The 19370-nt window shown below is 37.3% G+C and overlaps 1 protein-coding gene across 2 annotated transcripts; it reads right to left on the bottom strand.

Annotated features, from left to right (window-relative positions):
• Window positions 1–87: 87 nt before the first annotated feature.
• On the bottom strand, window positions 88–18867 carry LOC132117202 (G-protein coupled receptor-associated protein LMBRD2B-like). Of its 2 annotated transcripts, none has more exons than XM_059526319.1 (18): window positions 18773–18867; window positions 17677–17891; window positions 15993–16105; window positions 15781–15879; window positions 13956–14123; window positions 13667–13877; window positions 13452–13526; window positions 13237–13344; window positions 12983–13166; window positions 12713–12894; window positions 10366–10499; window positions 10145–10250; window positions 7488–7585; window positions 7283–7386; window positions 3037–3083; window positions 2835–2949; window positions 2596–2722; window positions 88–1801 (listed from the first exon to the last, which is right to left on the bottom strand). In XM_059526319.1, exons 2-18 carry the CDS (start codon window positions 17848–17850, stop codon window positions 1738–1740), a joined length of 2109 nt encoding a protein of 702 aa, XP_059382302.1. In that variant the 5' UTR covers window positions 17851–17891; window positions 18773–18867; the 3' UTR covers window positions 88–1737. The 2 variants fall into 2 exon arrangements, with proteins under 2 accessions (XP_059382302.1, XP_059382303.1); XM_059526320.1 differs by lacking the exon at window positions 18773–18867 and adding an exon at window positions 18668–18764.
• Between the last annotated feature and the right edge of the window lie 503 nt (window positions 18868–19370).

Raw genomic sequence — 19370 nt, 5'->3', positions numbered from 1 at the left:
ACAAACACAATAGAACGTTCCTAAAAAAGGTAATAAGACCATAAATATGAACTTTAAATACACAATATTAACGAAAAGTAAAATAAATACGATTTAATCAATCATTTATTAATAATCGCATGATTACAAATGTGTCTTTTTGGAATGTACCACAATTCACTAAACACCAAATATACAAATCAACAGATTCCAGCATTAGACTCCAGTTGGCCTTCATCAATACATGACTTGAGGACTGACCATATCAAAAAGATTACACCTCAATGGTAACCAAATCTTCATAAATACACAGTAAATAAGAATAATTATCAGCAAACCAAAAGGTAAGAACCAAAAAACACAAAACAAGGCCCTTCTTATTTAAACTTGAAGGGCTGAATTTGTTATGAAAATACATTAATTCAATATGAAACCATGATGTTTAGCATCTGTGTGAAGAGTAGACATACTATGTTTGTAGTGAAAAACATTAATCATAGCTGCTACTGCACTTCCTGTGAGAAACATGACTTCTCAGCATATTCAGTAGAATATCATGCAAAGATATTCGTGATAACTCGGTTTACAAAGAGAATTTTGTGTTGTTGTTGTTTTAGAAGCGTGTTATGTAGTTGCTAACCAGATTCCTTCAAGACATTCATAAACCGACGGTCTGTTTTCTAGAAGAAAACTGTACTTGTGATGAAGTGATGATTAGAAGCCTGGAAAACCAGCACATAAGTACTTTTTGTAATCCATTTAACCTGACACAACAGAATGTGTCCATAAAGCTATTCTGAATAAGTGATTTACATGCCAGTGCATCAGACATCCATCCACAAGACTAGAGCTAAAATAATGGAACTATAACTTCATTATAAATAAGTTAGTAACAGCTGAGTAAAAGCCATCTAAAACAAGCAAAGAATGTTTCTAAAAGATATAAATAACACCGTTTAAGTACCAGATGTTTGTGAAAATAAATATTAGACTTAAAGTTAATATATTTTCTTCATTCATTACAGTTAAAAGAATAATTTCATTGAATGTTAAGATGAATTTGACTACACACACATACATATATATATATATATATGTGTGTGTGTGTGTGTGTGTGTGTGCGCGTGTGTATATGTATACATTTTTTGCCTCCCATATGAACTACTCGAAAGACAATACTTTGAAAGGTTAAATATGAGTGTTATTTTAACTTCAGGTTTCTAAACCCTCAATCCTTAAAAAAAAACAAAAAAAACAGTATTCTGTAAGACTATATCTAGACCCATAAAATCTCTATTCACAATAACAACTAACATAAAATGGCCACATTGAAGTCGGTTCATATTTACTTGACTGATGTAAACACTCAGGTACATTACCTGATACCTTTCAGTAGTAAATGATGAGAAACAGTGTGTTGATCTAAATCTTCCCCATCAGTTGTACCTTTCATGACTCAGTGCTCGACTTTTCAGCATAAACTTTGACTCATTTCTTGAAGAAACTGTGAGCTAAAGAGACATTTCCCATTTGTCTCAAGTAGCAGTCTGATTGCCTGACACTTCAAAACAAGTGTGTTTTTCTATGTGTCTGTGTGTTTGTCAGTATGCATGCAGATGACTACACTGCATTACAGGATACAGGAAGTCAAAGATGTTTAAAATGAGAGGGACAGACCACATCTGTAGAGATGAGTGATTTAGAGGTAAAATTCTGCTTATTTTCTCATGACAGTGTTTTTGACCAAAGTGAGAAACATCAAACATCATCAAAGATTCGGCTTCGAGAAGAAGACATTGAGAGGTACCTTCCACCGGTATGTCTGTGGGGGAAGGAAACAAAGGAGTGAGTGCATGCAGAGCAAGGGAGAAAAAAAAAACCTCACGACAATAGAGTGATGCGGTGAAGAGGATTTTTGTTGGCAAAAACCCAGAACCGAGTTAGCAATTTACACTTCTGGTTTCATCATCCTGAAGCACTGGGTTTTTTGTTAAATGCCTGTAATTGAAATGTTTTAATTGTATTATATGTGACCCTGGACCACAAAACCAGTCATATTGGTAAATTTTATGAAATTGAGTTTTATACATCATCTGAAATTATTTATTACAGATGAATAAATAAGCTTTCCATTGATGTTTGGTTTGTTAGGACATGACAATATTTGGCTGAGATACAACTATTTGAAAATCTGGAATCTTGAGGGTGCAACAAATCTAAATGTTGAGAAAATCGCCTTTGAAGTTGTCCAGATGAAGTTCTTAGCAATGCATATTACTAATCGAAAAGTTAAGTTTTTATTTTTTTTACGGTAGGAAATAAACATCTTCATGGAACATGATCTTTACGTAATATATTAAATGATTTTTGGAATAAAATAAAAATAAAAAATATTGTTGGCTGATGGCTACAAATATGTCACATATGACATATAATACAAAATTATATTATCATGATGAACAAGATCATACGAATCATAAGCTTTTCTTGGTCACAGAACTTATTTTCTGCAATAATCCAAAAGCCAATTTGTCGAGGGAACAAGGGTGAAACTAACTTTCCGGATGGCCAACAAAAATATTGTATTACTGCAGCACTCAAAAAACTCAAACTAACCTGCCAGGTTCAGATTGCAAAGGGTCATCATTGAGTTTTTCAGCATTAAAGTCCAACGGCTCTGCGTCCTGCAACAACTCAATGTTGTCTCGTCCTGTCTGGCTGCTGCTACGGGTGTACTTGGCCTCTGTGTATAAAAATGAAGGAAAAATATGACTGCTTCTTTGCAAAATTCACTTAATAACAAATACTCTAAAGGAAATCTAGAGGACACATGTCTTATTGGGCATTAAACATACGCTGGTTTGTGTTTGAATTTAGGGTTTCGCCATAGTTGGTTTCCTTCATCTCAGACATGGGCATCCGGTTTCTGGCAGCAATCTCATCACTTTGTGCATAACGCTCTCTCCATTCCTGTCATATACAAATAATCATAAAACTGTAATATGTATCATTAGAGTAATTCTATGTATATATTACTCTTTACTATTTATAACTCACTCTTCGTCTGTTCTCCCCTTCTTCTATTCTTTGGCGTTTTCTTCTTTCTATGCAAAAAACAACAACAAAATAAGTCAGATACACGTCCTCATTTAATACCGGATGGGACTGTGTTAAATGTTCGTGTAAGTGTCAGCGGTAACTACCCCACTGACGCACTGAGGTTTTCACCACTGCAGAAAGTAGAGCTGTAGCAATGAGCAAAGGGGATTTCTGTCTGAATCCATATTTATTTCTAACCAAAGAAACCACAGGAGACAGGGTCACCTTATTTTTATACTTCCGGTCAAACAGATGAGCTTGACATGCAATTTCTTTCATGTTCTTACAATAGTTTTTTAAAATTAGTCCTTTAGAGAAGTATAAATTAGGCCTGTGAGTAAATTTCTTTACAAAACATATAGAATAATATTTAGTTATATAATAATCTTATATTTAAGCTACCGTAATGTATTTAATGTAATAACGTACAGTCGTGGCCAAAAGTTTTGAGAATTACATAAATATTAGTTTTCAAAACGTTTGCTGCTAAACTGCTTTTATATCTTTGTTTCAGTTGTTTCTGTGATGTATTGAAATATAATTACAAGCACTTCATACGTTTCAAAGGCTTTTATCGACAATTACATGACATATATGCCAAGAGTCAGTATTTGCAGTGTTGGCCCTTCTTTTTCAGGACCACTGCAATTCGACTGGGCATGCTCTCAATCAACTTCTGGGCCAAATCCTGACTGATAGCAACCCATTCTTTCATAATCACTTCTTGGAGTTTGTCAGAATTAGTGGGTTTTTGTTTGTCCACCCGCCTCTTGAGGATTGACCACAAGTTCTCAATGGGATTAAGATCTGGGGAGTTTCCAGGCCATGGACCCAAAATTTCAACATTCTGGTCCCTGAGCCACTTAGTTATCACTTTTGCCTTATGGCACGGTGCTCCATCGTGCTGGAAAATGCATTGCTCTTCACCAAACTGTTGTTGGATTGTTGGAAGAAGTTGCTGTTGGAGGGTGTTTCGGTACCATTCTTTATTCATGGCTGTGTTTTTGGGCAGAATTGTAAGTGAGCCCACTCCCTTGGATGAGAAGCAACCCCACACATGAATGGTGTCAGGATGCTTCACTGTTGGCATGACACAGGACTGATGGTAGCGCTCACCTTTTCTTCTCCGGACAAGCCTTTTTCCAGATGCCCCAAACAATCGGAAAGGGGCTTCATCGGAGAATATGACTTTGCCCCAGTCCTCAGCAGTCCATTCACTATACTTTCTGCAGAAGATCAATCTGTCCCTGATGTTTTTTTTGGAGAGAAGTGGCTTCTTTGCTGCCCTTCTTGACACCAGGCCATCTTCCAAAAGTCTTGGCCTCACTGTGCGTGCAGATGCGCTCACACCTGCCTGCTGCCATTCCTGAGCAAGCTCTGCACTGGTGGCACTCCGATCCCGCAGCTGAATCCTCTTTAGGAGATGATCCTGGCGCTTGCTGGACTTTCTTAAACGCCCTGAAGCCTTCTTTACAAGAATTGAACCTCTTTCCTTGAAGTTCTTGATGATCCTATAAATTGTTGATTTAGGTGCAATCTTAGTAGCCACAATATCCTTGCCTGTGAAGCCATTTTTATGCAACGCAATGATGGCTGCACGCGTTTCTTTGCAGGTCACCATGGTTAACAATGGAAGAACAATGATTTCAAGCATCACCCTCCTTTTAACATGTCAAGTCTGTCATTCTAACCCAATCAGCCTGACATAATGATCTCCAGCCTTGTGCTCATCAACATTCTCACCTGAGTTAACAAGACGATTACTGAAATGATCTCAGCAGGTCCTTTAATGACAGCAATGAAATGCAGTGGAAATGTTTTTTTGGGATTAAGTTAATTTTCATGGCAAAGAAGGACTATGCAATTCATCTGAATACTCTTCATAACATTCTGGAGTATATGCAAATTGCTATTATAGAAACTTAAGCAGCAACTTTTCCAATTTCCAATATTTATGTAATTCTCAAAACTTTTGGCCACGACTGTAGAGGTCAGAGGAGAATGGGCCGACTGACTCGAGCGATTAGAAGAGCAACTTTGACTGAAATAACCACTCGTTACAACCGAGGTTTGCAGCAAAGCATTTGTGAAGCCACAACACGCACAACCTTGAGACGGATGGGCTACAACAGCAGAAGACCCCACCGGGTACCACTCATCTTCACTACAAATAGGAAAAAGAGGCTACAATTTGCACGAGCTCACCAAAATTAGACAGTTGAAAACTGGAAAAATGTTGCCTGGTCTGATGAGTCTCGATTTCTGTTGAGACATTCAGATGGTAGAGTCAGAATTTGGCGTAAACTGAATGAGAACATGGATCCATCATGCCTTGTTACCACTGTGCAGGCTGCTGGTGGTGGTGTAATGGTGTGGGGGATGTTTTTTTGGCACACTTTAGGCCCCTTAGTGCCAATTGGGCATCGTTTAACCCTCTAGGCTTCTTCGTAAATGGGTCACACTTAGCTTCCTCCCGCCCGAAAACGGGCGAAGCCTACATATATATAGTCACTATATATATAGTCACTTTGCCATTACATACATAACAACTATTTTAATAGCTGGAAGAGAAGTATAAGCTGTTTTAAGAGAAGGGGGGAAAAAGACGGGCTGGGGCAGGTGATTCTGATAAGCTGTCGGTCATGGGCCGGGCTAGGGCTTAAAATTGAGGCCCGTGCAGGGCTCTAGGCTTGTCTGCCTCAGTGGTCCAAAAGTGCTTGTCAATGTCAAAATGATCAAGATGGCCAATTAAATCAAAGAATGCGGGTCTTACTGTCTCTGTCACAATGCAACTAGAGTTTGTGGAAAGATTTAAGTAGTAGGCTACCGTATTATAAAACTGTTTTACTATAGAAATGTTCAGCGACCAACAGTAATAGACTATTTAGTGATGCAAACTACTCGAATTTTTATGAAATTTTGCTGTTTTGAGTTGAAAATATGTGATCATGATTCATTTAGCCTAAATCATGAATTAATGTGACAAGATACGTTTGCATTTTCAAATATTAGACATAGCCTACGAATAAGAGTGAATGTGCACATTTGAAAAAAAAAAATTATTTTCAAATAGTATAAATTGATTACTACTACATATGAAGAGTTCAGATGCAAAAGCCTCTAAGTGCCATTTGAAATGTTCTTATAAATTGAGCATTATTATCAGGCTCCCATGTGTAGGTTCAGTAATTTCACTTTAATGGCAATTAATATTTTCTTTTCTTGGCCATTACAGTAAAATAACTGAACATAAACGTTAGGAGCATGACAAAATAATCATTTTAGAAGAAAATTTTGGATGGCATGTAGAGGCTTTTGCATCTGAACTATTCATATATAACTACAATCCTAGAACTTATTTTAGCATTCTTATTTAATTGCTTTATTATTATTATTATTATTATTATCATTAATATTATTATCATGCAGTAGATCCTTATGAGCCTGTCCATGACTGTGATTCATGAGTGAGCACGGCATAACAATTGATCAGATGCGTGTTAAAGTTTTGTTCGTTACTATAGCTATGTATATATATATATATATATATATATATATATATATATATATATATACATACATACACACACAGTACAGACCAAAAGTTTGGACACACCTTCTCATTCAAAGAGTTTTCTTTATTTTCATGACTATGAAAATTGTAGAGTCACACTGAAGGCATCAAGGGCTATTTGACCAAGAAGGAGAGTGATGGGGTGCTGCGCCAGATGACCTGGCCTCCACAGTCACCGGACCTGAACCCAATCGAGATGGTTTAGGGGTGAGCTGGACCGCAGACTGAAGGCAAAAGGGCCAACAAGTGCTAAGCATCTCTCGGGGAACTCCTTCAAGACTGTTGGAAGACCATTTCAGGTGACTACCTCTTGAAGCTCATCAAGAGAATGCCAAGAGTGTGCAAAGCAGTAATCAAAGCAAAAGGTGGCTACTTTGAAGAACCTAGAATATGACATATTTTCAGTTGTTTCACACTTTTTTGTTATGTATATAATTCCATATATAATTCCACATGTGTTAATTCATAGTTTTGATGCCTTCAGTGTGAATCTACAATTTTTATAGTCATGAAAATAAAAAAAAACTCTTTGAATGAGAAGGTGTGTCCAAACTTTTGGTCTGTACTGTATATATATATATATATATATATATATAGTTTTTTTTAAATCTACAAATATAAACAACTGACCTCTGTGCAGGAGCTCTCTGCCTTCATCTATGAAGTCAGAAGTCATTTCGGTGTCTCCCATGAACTGCTGGAAACCCAGGAGGTTCAGGCAACGTGTGCCCAGACTGCACAGAAATCAGTCAGAAACTACAGCGTGACATTTGACACATAATATCCATCATAAGACTCTTCTGCCTGATGATTTATAGAAAATATTAAGACTAACCTGAAGTATGTAGCAATGCAGAGAATGACGATCAGCATTGGGTAATAGATGTAGAAGCCATTGGCAATGAAGGACAGGACGCGCATAGAACCCATGATCTACAACATAACGTTAATATTTATTAGTAATTAGACATTTCAAAATAATGCTCTAAAAATTTGATCAGCTGTACTTAGAGCTGTAGTCAAGTCCAGCTTTGTCAAGTCCAAGTCAAGTCCAAGACCAGGACTAGTCAAGACCGAGTCAAGACCGAGTCCAAAGAGGTTTGAGTCCAAGTCAAGTCCAAGACCAGGACTAATCAAGACCGAGTCAAGACCGAGTCCAAAGAGGTTTGAGTCCAAGTCAAGTCCAAAATTTTAGAGTCCAAGTCAAGACCGAGTCCAAATGAGAGAGAAAAAAAAAGATCTTCTTCAAGACCACATACTTAACTACTGATAATGTATGTGTTGCAAGAGACAGCATATCTCCTATTCTTAGAAAATAATTTTACATTATCATTTGTAATGATCAAAAAGCATGTGCAAAGTAACAACTCTGTAGGACAGGGGTCTCAAAACTAGATCCTGGAGGGACAATGCTCTGCAGAGTTTAGCTCCAACTGGCCTTAACACTATCTGAAAGTTTCCATACTTTATTTACTTTATAATGCTGCTGTTTGCTGACATTATGTCTGTGGTTAAAAATTAAAATGACTGATGCCTTGGCGCAGCGCACAGACACGCAAAGCTCGGGATATGACGCATGTGTGCGGTTAAGGCTAGAAGGGATACATTTGGCTCTACTGGGCATGAAGTGAAGTGACATTCAGCCAAGTATGGTTACCCATACTCAGAATTCGTGCTCTGCATTTAACCCATCCAAAGTGCACACACACAGAGCAGTGAACACACACACACACACACACACACACACACACACACACACACTGTGAACACACATCCGGAGCAGTGGGCAGCCATTTATGCTGCGGCGCCCGGGGAGCAGTTGGGGGTTCAATGCCTTGCTCAAGGGCACCTAAGTCATGGTATTGAGGGTGGAGAGAACTGTACATGCACTCCACCCACAATTCCTGCCGGCCCGAGACTCGAACTCACAACCTTTCGATTGCGAGTCCGACTCTCTAACCATTAGGCCACGACTTCCCCTATGAGCACATAAATACAGCGAAATTTTTGTCGTACTGTACTAGGGCTTTGTGCACATTGAATAGATTCAGTCGTGTTCAAATGATCACTAAACTTTTGTCATGACATCTCTCTGCTTGCATGATACATATTATTTTAGAAATTATTAATTATTTTAGTTTAACACGACATACTTGTTCAGTGATAACTATGAAAAAAAAGATAAAAAGTCATAACGGTCTTATCAAGTAACTCTATGGCGTTGTAGCCGAATGCAGGTATGAAAAATGTTGTGATTGTTACGGATACACTGGCTGTTACATGAAAATTCAAACATGTAATGTAATTATTAAAAAATTACATTAAAATTTACATATGTAATTGTTGCATAAGGCTATAAATTAATACGCGTTTATTGATCATCATGTGTTTTTATTTACAATAGCATGAACCACGAGTAGTCGAGTAACATTTTTTTAATAAAAAAAACAACTAGTAGAAATCAGTAGTCTTGCAACACTGTAAAAAGTGATTTTTTTAACTTGTAAATAAAGACAGCATCAGTTAAGTAAATTTTATAAACAAATACCATTTTGTCTTTTTTCTTTAAAATGTCACGTTTAATACAATAAGCTACCTGAGGTTTCGTTTTCATTTATTGCACTTAAATACATAAGTTAATTCAAATGGAACTGCCTAAGTAGAAATTAAAGTAAAAAAAAAAAAAAAAAAAGTATATTTTACTTGGAACCGTTTGTTATGTTTACAAGGATTCTTTAAGTAAATATCAAAGTTATGATCCTATATTTCACATCATGCAATGGGACATGAATAATTAAAAATTATAGTGTGTGGTGTACCATGTATTGAGGTCTCTGTGTTCACTTGGCTATTCATTTTATTGAATGGGCATATTATCTTAAGGATAACAGCCTGTCTACATGCTTACTTGCATGTTCGCAAGTGAAACACATGCTTTAATAGCATGGTGGTTTTCCAGTGTTACCTTGTTAAAGTAAATTGTATATACTCAAAGATTTTATTTAATTCAATGTAATAAAATATGAGAGCAAAATGTTTTTCTACTTTTTTTTTTTTACAGTGATAAGCATTACATAAAGTCATTTTTACAAACAAAGAGTCGACAAAATTAACTGGGAATTTCCAAGTAAACAAACTGAAAAATGTCTAATATGTTTATGTAATATGTTTAGGCTTTTACTTGGCAAATGTTTGTAAATTTACTAGCCTTTCTGAGTGCAAAAACTTTCCAAGCTTTTTTCAAGTAAATCCTACTCCAAATTTTTTACAGTGCATATACTGTACAACATTAACATTATTTAATTTTTTTGCTAGACTCGGTCGAGACCAACGAGAACATTTGGCGAGTCCAATGACCAAGTCGGAGTGCAAACACCAACGATTCCAAGACAAGTCCGAGACGATAGAAAAATGTCTTGAGTCTGGACTTTACTATTAGTGTCTCACATATTTAAATAATTCTGTACATTTCAGATAATGCTAAAAACTCACAGAGGTGTATGCCGTCTGCTCCTTTGCTTGATGGGATATGGCAGAATCCATGTGAATCAGTCCCAGGAAGTTTAGACAAAGCGGGGGTGTCAAGCGACAAAAAAGCCTAGTAAACAACAAACAGGCTTTTGTGGTTTATCAGAGATGCTAAACTAAGGTTAGAGTTCACTTACAATACAGTTCAGTTTAATTCACTGAATGCTGCTATCTGTGAAACATACATGCCGCTGAACTGCAGGCTGTAAGCGTCGGTTTGGTGATGTGAGGCCAGGTAGTAGTAGTTGAAGACTCGAATGCGAAACACAGTGGAGTAGACACAGGTGCAGAGGAAAAAGATGGTAATGAAGCACGCCATCTACAGGACAAAATGACAATGTTAGGTTGTTTCAGATAATGCCACAGGCAAACCTAGATCATACTGTGTCAGTAAGCTCTTAGATTTGGTGTATTGCAGGAGTCGGTAACCTTTTTGACACAAAGTGTATAAAATAAATGAATTAATCAGAATCAGAATGAGCCTTACTGCCAAGTATGCTTACACATACAAGGAGTCTGTCTTGCTGACGAGCTTCCAGTGCACAGACAGAATAACAGCAACAAGACAAAATAAATAAATGACTAAAAATAAATACATATAAAAATACCAAATATTCAAATTATACAACAGACAATGTAATTAAACAGGCTGTCTACAATTTAAAAAATACAATTTAAATTACAACTTAAATAGAAGTGATTTTCCTGTCAAATCTCAAACATAAACAAGTAGATGTTGCTTTTGTGCAAGAAAGCCATGTAACATATAACACAAAAATAAAAACAAGATCAGATGGGACATGTATTTTATTCATCATTCATGAGAAAACAAAATGGGGTAATGATCCTAATAAATATAAGGCTTAATTTTTTAATGTTAACAGAAGCTAAAGATGATGCTGGAAGGAATAGATGTATATAAAATGTCATTAATGGAGTTAAAGTGATATATAATGTATATGCCCCCAGTAAGCAGATCCAGGTTTTATTAATAAGATGAACAAGATTCTTGGGGACAAAGAGAGGCAAATCATTTTGGCAGGGGACTTTAATCAGGTTATGGATGGGGTTTTGGATAAGAGCAAATATCTAGGACTAGGTTTTACGAAGGAGGTAAAAAAGAAGGCAAACTGCTTTCCAGACAATTAACGCAACAAAACGCTGCTAACATTATTCCGGCCAATAAGAAAGTGAATACTATGGAATCATTGACAATGGAAATAAATGAGATTTTTCAGAAGTTCTATAAAGAATTATATAAATCTTCAGGTAGCTCGGATGAAGAAAAACTGAAGAAAAAAATTCTAATATTAAGTTACCTAAATTATGTTTATGTCTTGCAATCAAAGTCTCTAGACGTTCCCATTACACAAGAGGAGGTCAAAGCTGCAATAATCTCTGAGCAGACGGGTTTCCATCAGAATACTACAAAAAGCATGTTGACATATTGGCTCCAATTATAGGGATTTAACGGATCCTGCTAATTTTAGACCAGTAAGCCTTATTAATGTGGATTGTAAGGTGCTGGCAAAAAATTTGGCTTCATGGCTGGAGAAGGTTCTGCCAGGTATAATTCACAAAGACCAAATGGGCTTCATCAAGGGGAGGTCATCAGCCATTAATGTGAGAAGGCCAATTCATTTGATGTGGCTAAACGCTTCAGAAAACACCCCGATTGCAGCTATATCCTTGCTTATCATGCTGCTGTGAAACGCATTCAGAAGAGTTTTAACAGTTCACATATGTGTGAATCAGAGGTTTAAAAACTATATAAGTACTGTTCAGTTTCTTGCACAAACTGATTGTTTTGTCTCTTTACACATCAATGTATCGTCACGAGCTGCAGGGTTTAATATGGATTTTGTTACCATTTGCCATGCATTGTACGACTGAGAGACTGCAACGACTGATACAGGAAGATCTTTCACAATTGGAAATGCCCCAAAACCCCTGTTTTGATAGATTGGATGGATGAGATGATTGAAATTGCATTTTGGGGAGACTGCAGAGTGAGGGAGAAATGAAAAAAAACATGGGATCATTCTTTGGCAGCATATTAAAATGGTGTGATGGGCAGGACTGCTTAACAACGGTTTAATTTCCATGTGCTCTTGTTTTATTTAATTGATGGTGACTAGTGGCTGAATTTGTAATTAAGTGAAAAGGTGAATATTGAGTTTTGTGGTGATTTACGAGGTTTTGACTTGAGCAATAAAAAAAAAGACTTATATAATAAAATTGTACAGTAATACTGTTTTTATGATTAAATAAATCCAGGCTTATTGAGCATTAGAGACTCCTTTTTAAAAAAGTTATATCTTACCAACTCCGAATGTTTTTACTACTACTACTGTACTGTATATATACACACACACACACACACACACACACACACACACACACCCACACACACACACAGTAATTAAGGATCTTATTTGTTTCAATAAAGACCTTGAACCAAAAAGAACATACATGTATATATTTAATCAGAGATTTTCCTAGATTAGAGCCCTAAGCTCTAAGCAGACTCACCTCAATGTACACGTAGTTGTAATCCCTCTCAGCAAGCTGAATAAACACAGCAAAGAGTGACAGAACAGGACGAGTGCTGAAGAAAGTGCACTCGGACCAAACCACAGCCATCGAAAAGAGTGCCAGAACCACAGACAGTACACGGTAAAACCACTGCTTCAGCAAACACTCCCAGTACCACTCTGATGAAGAAAACAAAAGAATTAAAGGCAGGGTCAACACTGACATCTGTTTCAACTACATCATATCCACATCTATTAGAGCACCCACCTACTGAAGGAGTATAAATGTAGCGTCTGAACCAGCCTACAGGTTCTGGAGGTGCAAAGCTGTGAACGAACTGCCGAGAGGTGCTGGTTTCGTTCTTAGCAACATCCTCGAGATGAAAAGCCTGTTCCAGCAATATTTGCCACTGAACGCGGGTGCGATTGTGTCGCTGCACGGCATAAATCACCTGAGAAACTTGCCGTTAGTATTATTTCAGAGCAAAACTCAGAAAACACAGAGAAACACGTGAGCATTACCTGCTTGTGTAGTTTGGAAAGGCTTCTTTCAGTAGGATATGCGTTTTGTTTATCATCAAAATCCTCATCCACGTTCCTGCCCATTTTCTCCTGATATTCAACTGGACACTAAAAACAATTAGCAGATTTCTATTAAAAAGAGGGGCATGATTACTTCAAATAACATAAATACATAAAAAATTAACCTAAAGCTTGCTATTATGTTGTCCTCTCACCTTTCCAAGAATGGTGTCAACATTCTTCCTAAATGGATGATTATATTTGATCGATTCATTGATTTTTCTCACTTCCTATGATAAAAATACAAACATCTAAAACATTGCACTAAACAGAATCAGATCTGACATTACCTTTCAAAAACCAGCTCATCTGTGCTCACATAGCATGAACAGATGTTTGTTTACGGTTTATAAACACACATGGCTTTCACCTCCATGACATCTTCTAGGTTCTCCTCTGAATCTGCCTTCTCTGTCATGAGCTTGGCCGCTTTGAAGTAAGTCTTGATGAGGAGGTGTCCCTGGCGCGAGGCCTCCCAGTACGAACGAGGAATCTCGACCAGGCCATAGCCCAACAGCAACACTAGAAGAAACAGACCCCAAGTGTTGGCCGCAGTGATGCCGATGGTTTGCAGCTCATACCTGATACAGAAAAGAAGAATCAGTATGAACAGAATTTTGTGACAACAATGGGAAAATATTCTGGATTGTTTTACAGACCAGGTGAGGTGCCACTGAAAATGCACAGCCACGTAAATGAGAAGAGAGCCAAAGATGAAAAGGTATGTGCCATAATAGATAGCATTCTCAATGAGGGCCGTCTTGATCTTTCCAGTAATGGAGAATCCTCCAGAACGGGCATACGACTGCATGAATGGCAGAAGGAGCCTTGAAAGATAAACACTGTTATTAACCACTATTCTTACAGCATAGTTATGTATGCATTATTTAAACCAATGGTCTACAGAAAATTTGTTTTCTGTGAAAAGTGCTATTTGAATAAATCAGAAATAAACTAAATGGCCAAAAAAAAGCCATGACCACCTAGCACGACAGCGCTGTCAGCAGCGGCAATCCACCTGTCACTCAAGTGGCCGCGCCCTTAATTATGCAGACCTTTAAGGCTTAATATAATTTAAATGTATTAGTTATAATAAAAAAAATTCACCTACTCATACTAATCATGAAGGGCAAAAACAGCTATATAAAGCAAACTCATTTTTTGAACCAGGCTGTAAACATTTTCTTTCTGCTGTAAAGTTTATTTACATTATGTAATTAGCCCATTTTAACATGGGGAGCCTATGGTTTTGACTCCCTTTTGCAGCCAGTCTCTCTCGAGAAGCCAACAAGGAACTGAATAAAACTGCAATTCATCGACTGGCCGCTTGAGGCTGGCAGCAAAAGGGAGTCCCCCATGTTAAAATGGCCAACTTTACAGCAGAAAAAAAGATATTTACAGCCTGATTCTTATTTTCTGCATTTTTGCCCTGTCCAAATACCCATACTTGAGGTATCTGCACTTATATGACGCATTTCCTGTATTTGGCCCAAGTGTTCAAGTGAGCATGAAGACCACAGGGGCTTCCTGATGGGACACACTTATAGTGTTGTAAAAATGCAATGTGTACAGAGCTTTATTTGTATTTTCAATGCTTTGCATTTTAAAATAAACTTCTAAATGTCTGTTCAGTATTCCCTACAACAGATGACAATTTAATTTGTGGTGTTTCTAATTAAGTGATAAAAAGCTGTTGTACAAATATACTATACTGTATGTATAATATAGATAATAAATAATAAATATACTCATCTTTGTACTAATAAAATGTGTAACACTTTGTTTTACACTTTTACACTTTGTTTTACTACCAAATTATGTGTTGTATTAAATATCTAATTATTATTATTATTTAACTTGCATCGGAGTGTTTTCCGTGACTTCTTGCGAGATCTCAGAAAAAAAGTCTCATTATTTATTTCCAGAACATGATGATACACTAAGCCATGAATATGACTCTGTAGCCAAGTGTGGGCTTAGTGTGCGTTAAGGGCACTGTGTTATGGCATTTTTAAGAACTGGAACGGTCTTGCGCACTTGCTTCCTGTCACGTACACGCACTCTCAAGTGGCCAAGACCACAAGTGTGGGTATTTGGACAGGGCAATTCAAATGTTTAAACACCAATTTTTTATATTGGTGGGAATCCAGCTTCGTTTCTGTTGACAGATTGAGAAGATGGTTGGTGCATGCTGTATTTCCAAATGCATGTTAAAAGTGACCCAAACTTGGAGCACAAGCCGAGATGATTTAATATAGAACAGCATTTAATGAGAACTGTGCTGCTCATCTGATCATAAGCTGCTCATGTGTAAATTCACTCTAAAAAAGCAGCACATACATTCATTAAAGTAAATTGCAGTCTTTACAATATCTCTTTTTTATATAAACAATTCATCTTGAAGCCCTGGAACAGACTTGTGTAGTAACAGTGACAAATAATTATCAGGAATTATCAAGTTTGAAAAGGACAAAGCTTTCTCACCATGTAAGACACTGTGAGGTCCAATAAACAACCCTCCAGAACACGGGCATGATGCCATCTGGAATGTAGCTCCATGGTTTATAGCACACACTTTGGTTGCTTTGGATAAAGGGACAGAAAAGAAGTTCACAAACATGCAATATAAGAGTTTTGTGCTCAATCATAACAGGCCTTACTGAATATATGGGCTGCAGGTGAGCTCATAGGTCTACCTTTTACTGGGTGAGATGGAGGTATTTGGAGTGGTCTGGTTTGAAAGGACGGGGCTCACAGAGGGCGTCTGGGCATGTGCTTCATGATCAATTAAACACTGCTTGTAGATCGTCTGAAATTCAATTGCACAAGTTGCTGAGTTGCATCTGGATTTAATTGCACTGAACACTTCTACAGGGCTCTCAAGTCTCAGACATTCACTGTGAGACTCATGACACGCATTTCAGGCAGTTCACATGCTCTTGTATTTCCCACACCAAGAAGTAAGGGATAATTTGTCCCGCTATATATACAATTAATAGACGAGGCGCAGACATACGGAGGAAAGTTCTCTGCTGAGTTCATAGCCATCTCAGTTATACAGAGTGAAATGCCACCTACCAGCCAATCAGAAATTACAATGCTGTTGTTTCCATGTAAATTAGGTGATCCCACTGCAAGTGAGTTTCTTACCAAGCAACATGGATGCGTGCACACACGAAACGCAAGTTGAAAGAGCACAATCCGATTGAATGCTGTAGGTAACCCCTTAATTTTTTTTTGCATTATGATTTTATGATTTCTGGAAGAAATCACTTACCTGTGATCAAAGATAGTGAGAGCTGATGTTGGGAAGCCAAATTGGTGCTAAATGATTATTGATATAAAGTCAAAAACTCCAACTGCTTTGCAACCAGGAGCTTTAACTTAGCTTTGGCTCCCAGAAACTAAGGAAAGTACAAACTCATCCAACTAAAATAAATGTGTAATATGTTTTTTATATATATTTTTTTAAAGTTCCAAAAATACAAAGAAATTTGGCCCCAAACATGCCAACTGAACAGCAGTACTCAATGTACTGTACACATACAGTATTGCAGAACTTGCCCTGAGTATGTCAAGCTGTGTGAAGCCTGTGTGTGAGAGAGTGAGTGAGAGAGAGAGAGAAGGTGAGAGTACACATTTCAGCTTTTAAATGTTTTTTTTTTCCGTTGTGTTTGTTGGACGTTTTCATGTCTTGGTGACAGCTGTAGGACTCTCATATAAAGCACTGTGGCTTCCCTACATAAATGCAGATGCAGAGAGAATATTCAGCATGGTTTATTTGAACAAAACCAAAACTAGGAAAAGTTTGACTCTGGATGGAACACCATTATCTATCATGACTCATCAGGACTCATGCTTTATGTGGGAGCCCTCTACCCCTGTCATCAGGCATCAAAATGTGCAACAAATACTTCCAACAGAAAAAAAAAACATAAACCGTAATCTACTTTCTCTCTCTCACTCACACACACACACACACACACACACACACACACTGTTTGACATACATCCACAGGGCAAGTTCTGCAATCCTACTGTATGTGTACAGTATGTACAATGAGTCCTGATGTTCAGTGGATTCGTTATTTTTGATACATTTTTAATACATTTTGAAATGCATAAATCTATTTATTTTATTTGGATGAATTTGTCTGTCTTTTATCAGATTGACAGTTTTTATCATTTCTATTTGTGCTGGTCAATTATGAATAACAGGTGAAATTGAACTGCTAGCAAAACTTGAGAGAATTGGGTCCTGCAAATATTTAAGAGGCTCCTCCCCTTTGAGTGGCCCCCTCCCCTAACGGATGTAATCTCAATCCAAACTTTTGTTATAACTTGAGAGCCCTGCTTTTATTAAATTTGAACCACACTAACCGTGCTGACATCCAGGGGAAGAATGAAGACGATGAGAAAGCATAAATACCAAGCCAGCAGTGTGCCAAAGAGAACCATACGCTGCTGCTTCTTGAAGTCGCCATACCGATGCAGGAGGAAGAGAGCCAGGAAAAACACAACCACAATCTCTATTCCCAGCGCTGCCCCGCTCATAGTGCACACTGCACTCTCACTCTTCCTGGGACTGAGAACTACTGCGAACAGAGGAAGACAAAGACCAAAAAAAAAACCCATTAAAAACCACATTAAGTGGGAGGGGCATTAATAAAAACTTCAATTTCTGCATATTTAAGATTTTTTGACAAAAAAAAAAGAAAAAGAAAAAATACTACCAATAAATCCAAAACAAAATCAAAATCTACACTGAGGACAGTACACATCTAAATAATCTATAAACAATTGTATAACCTGTATTTTATAAGATTGTTTAAGGTTATGAGTTTTTTTTATTATTAATTGATTTGAATGAACTGTTTTATTTCCGCAACTCGTTATTTTCAGACAGAACAGGTTCTTCTGAGCTTCATAATGCGTGTTGAAATCGTGAACGCATTTCTATTACTGACACTGGAATTCAACTGTTCAACGAGTCACTGACTCGAGAATCGACTCAGTTCGGTTCGTAAACAAATCGCTCAGAGCATTGTAACCTGTAGGGAGCATTTGCACCATGTTCATTCACAATGCTTTAAGGAATCCAGCCCGACTGGTTTTGAATCGGGCTTTTAAACCAATTCATCAAATAGATCCGACACTCACATATTTATGATTTATTTACAAATCAGACATCGCTAGGAAAAAGCATACATACAAGCCTAATACATTACGTGCAGGTCGTTCCTACACCACGGGTTTACAACAACGCTTGCTTTCATCGCAAAAAAATCTGTCAATAAAAATCTCCAGCTGATCTTGCGCGCAGTGTCCGTGTTTTGCTCTGAATCATGGGGATCAAATCAATTCGCCTTACCTCAGATCTGCTGCAGAGAAATATGAGACGCAGTTAAACTTATATACCGATTCATTTCCAAAGTAAAGACAAATCAAGAGCATTGCTTGATGATAAATAAATTACCTGGAGGAAATCCACATTTCACGCATCTGACGCGTCGTATGGGCGGTGGCCTATTTTCTTCTGCTGTTTACAGAGGAGACGCCATAGGAGCATGTCGCCAACTACTGCGAACGAGTACAAATAACTTCATATGCAATATTACGGGCTACAAAAAAAAAACCCCTACTTCAGATTGTCTTCTATAAGATTTAATTATATAGTTTGTGTGTGATAACAGAGACAATTTGGTGATAACGCCTTCAATGTCCTAGCTGTTAATTAGTTCTACAAAAAAATAATTATTGTAAAATGATTCTTTAATTTTCATTAAAATTGTTTATAGAAATAAAACTGATGCTGCCTAGAAGAAAAAATGCGATTCTGCGAGCCGGTCTTGTCAAAGTCCCTTTCAAGGATTTCTATAATCTTTGGTCCTGTAGAGGGAGCCAAAAACAAGAGTCCGTTTAGATCGAATAGAAGTGAATGGCAGAGAAGCTAATATATATGAGCCATTCTACAGAATCAGTGAAAACCTCTATCCCACAACCAAAAACACATTTAAAAAGCATTTAAGTATTCAAATCTTAGATGTTTATTAAGATCCTTCTATTAGCTATTG

Source organism: Carassius carassius, chromosome 36 (assembly GCF_963082965.1).
Source record: "Carassius carassius chromosome 36, fCarCar2.1, whole genome shotgun sequence".
Lineage (NCBI taxonomy): Eukaryota > Metazoa > Chordata > Actinopteri > Cypriniformes > Cyprinidae > Carassius > Carassius carassius.
The sequence above is the reverse complement of the archived record's forward strand: the minus strand, read 5'-3'. Positions and strand labels throughout refer to the sequence as shown.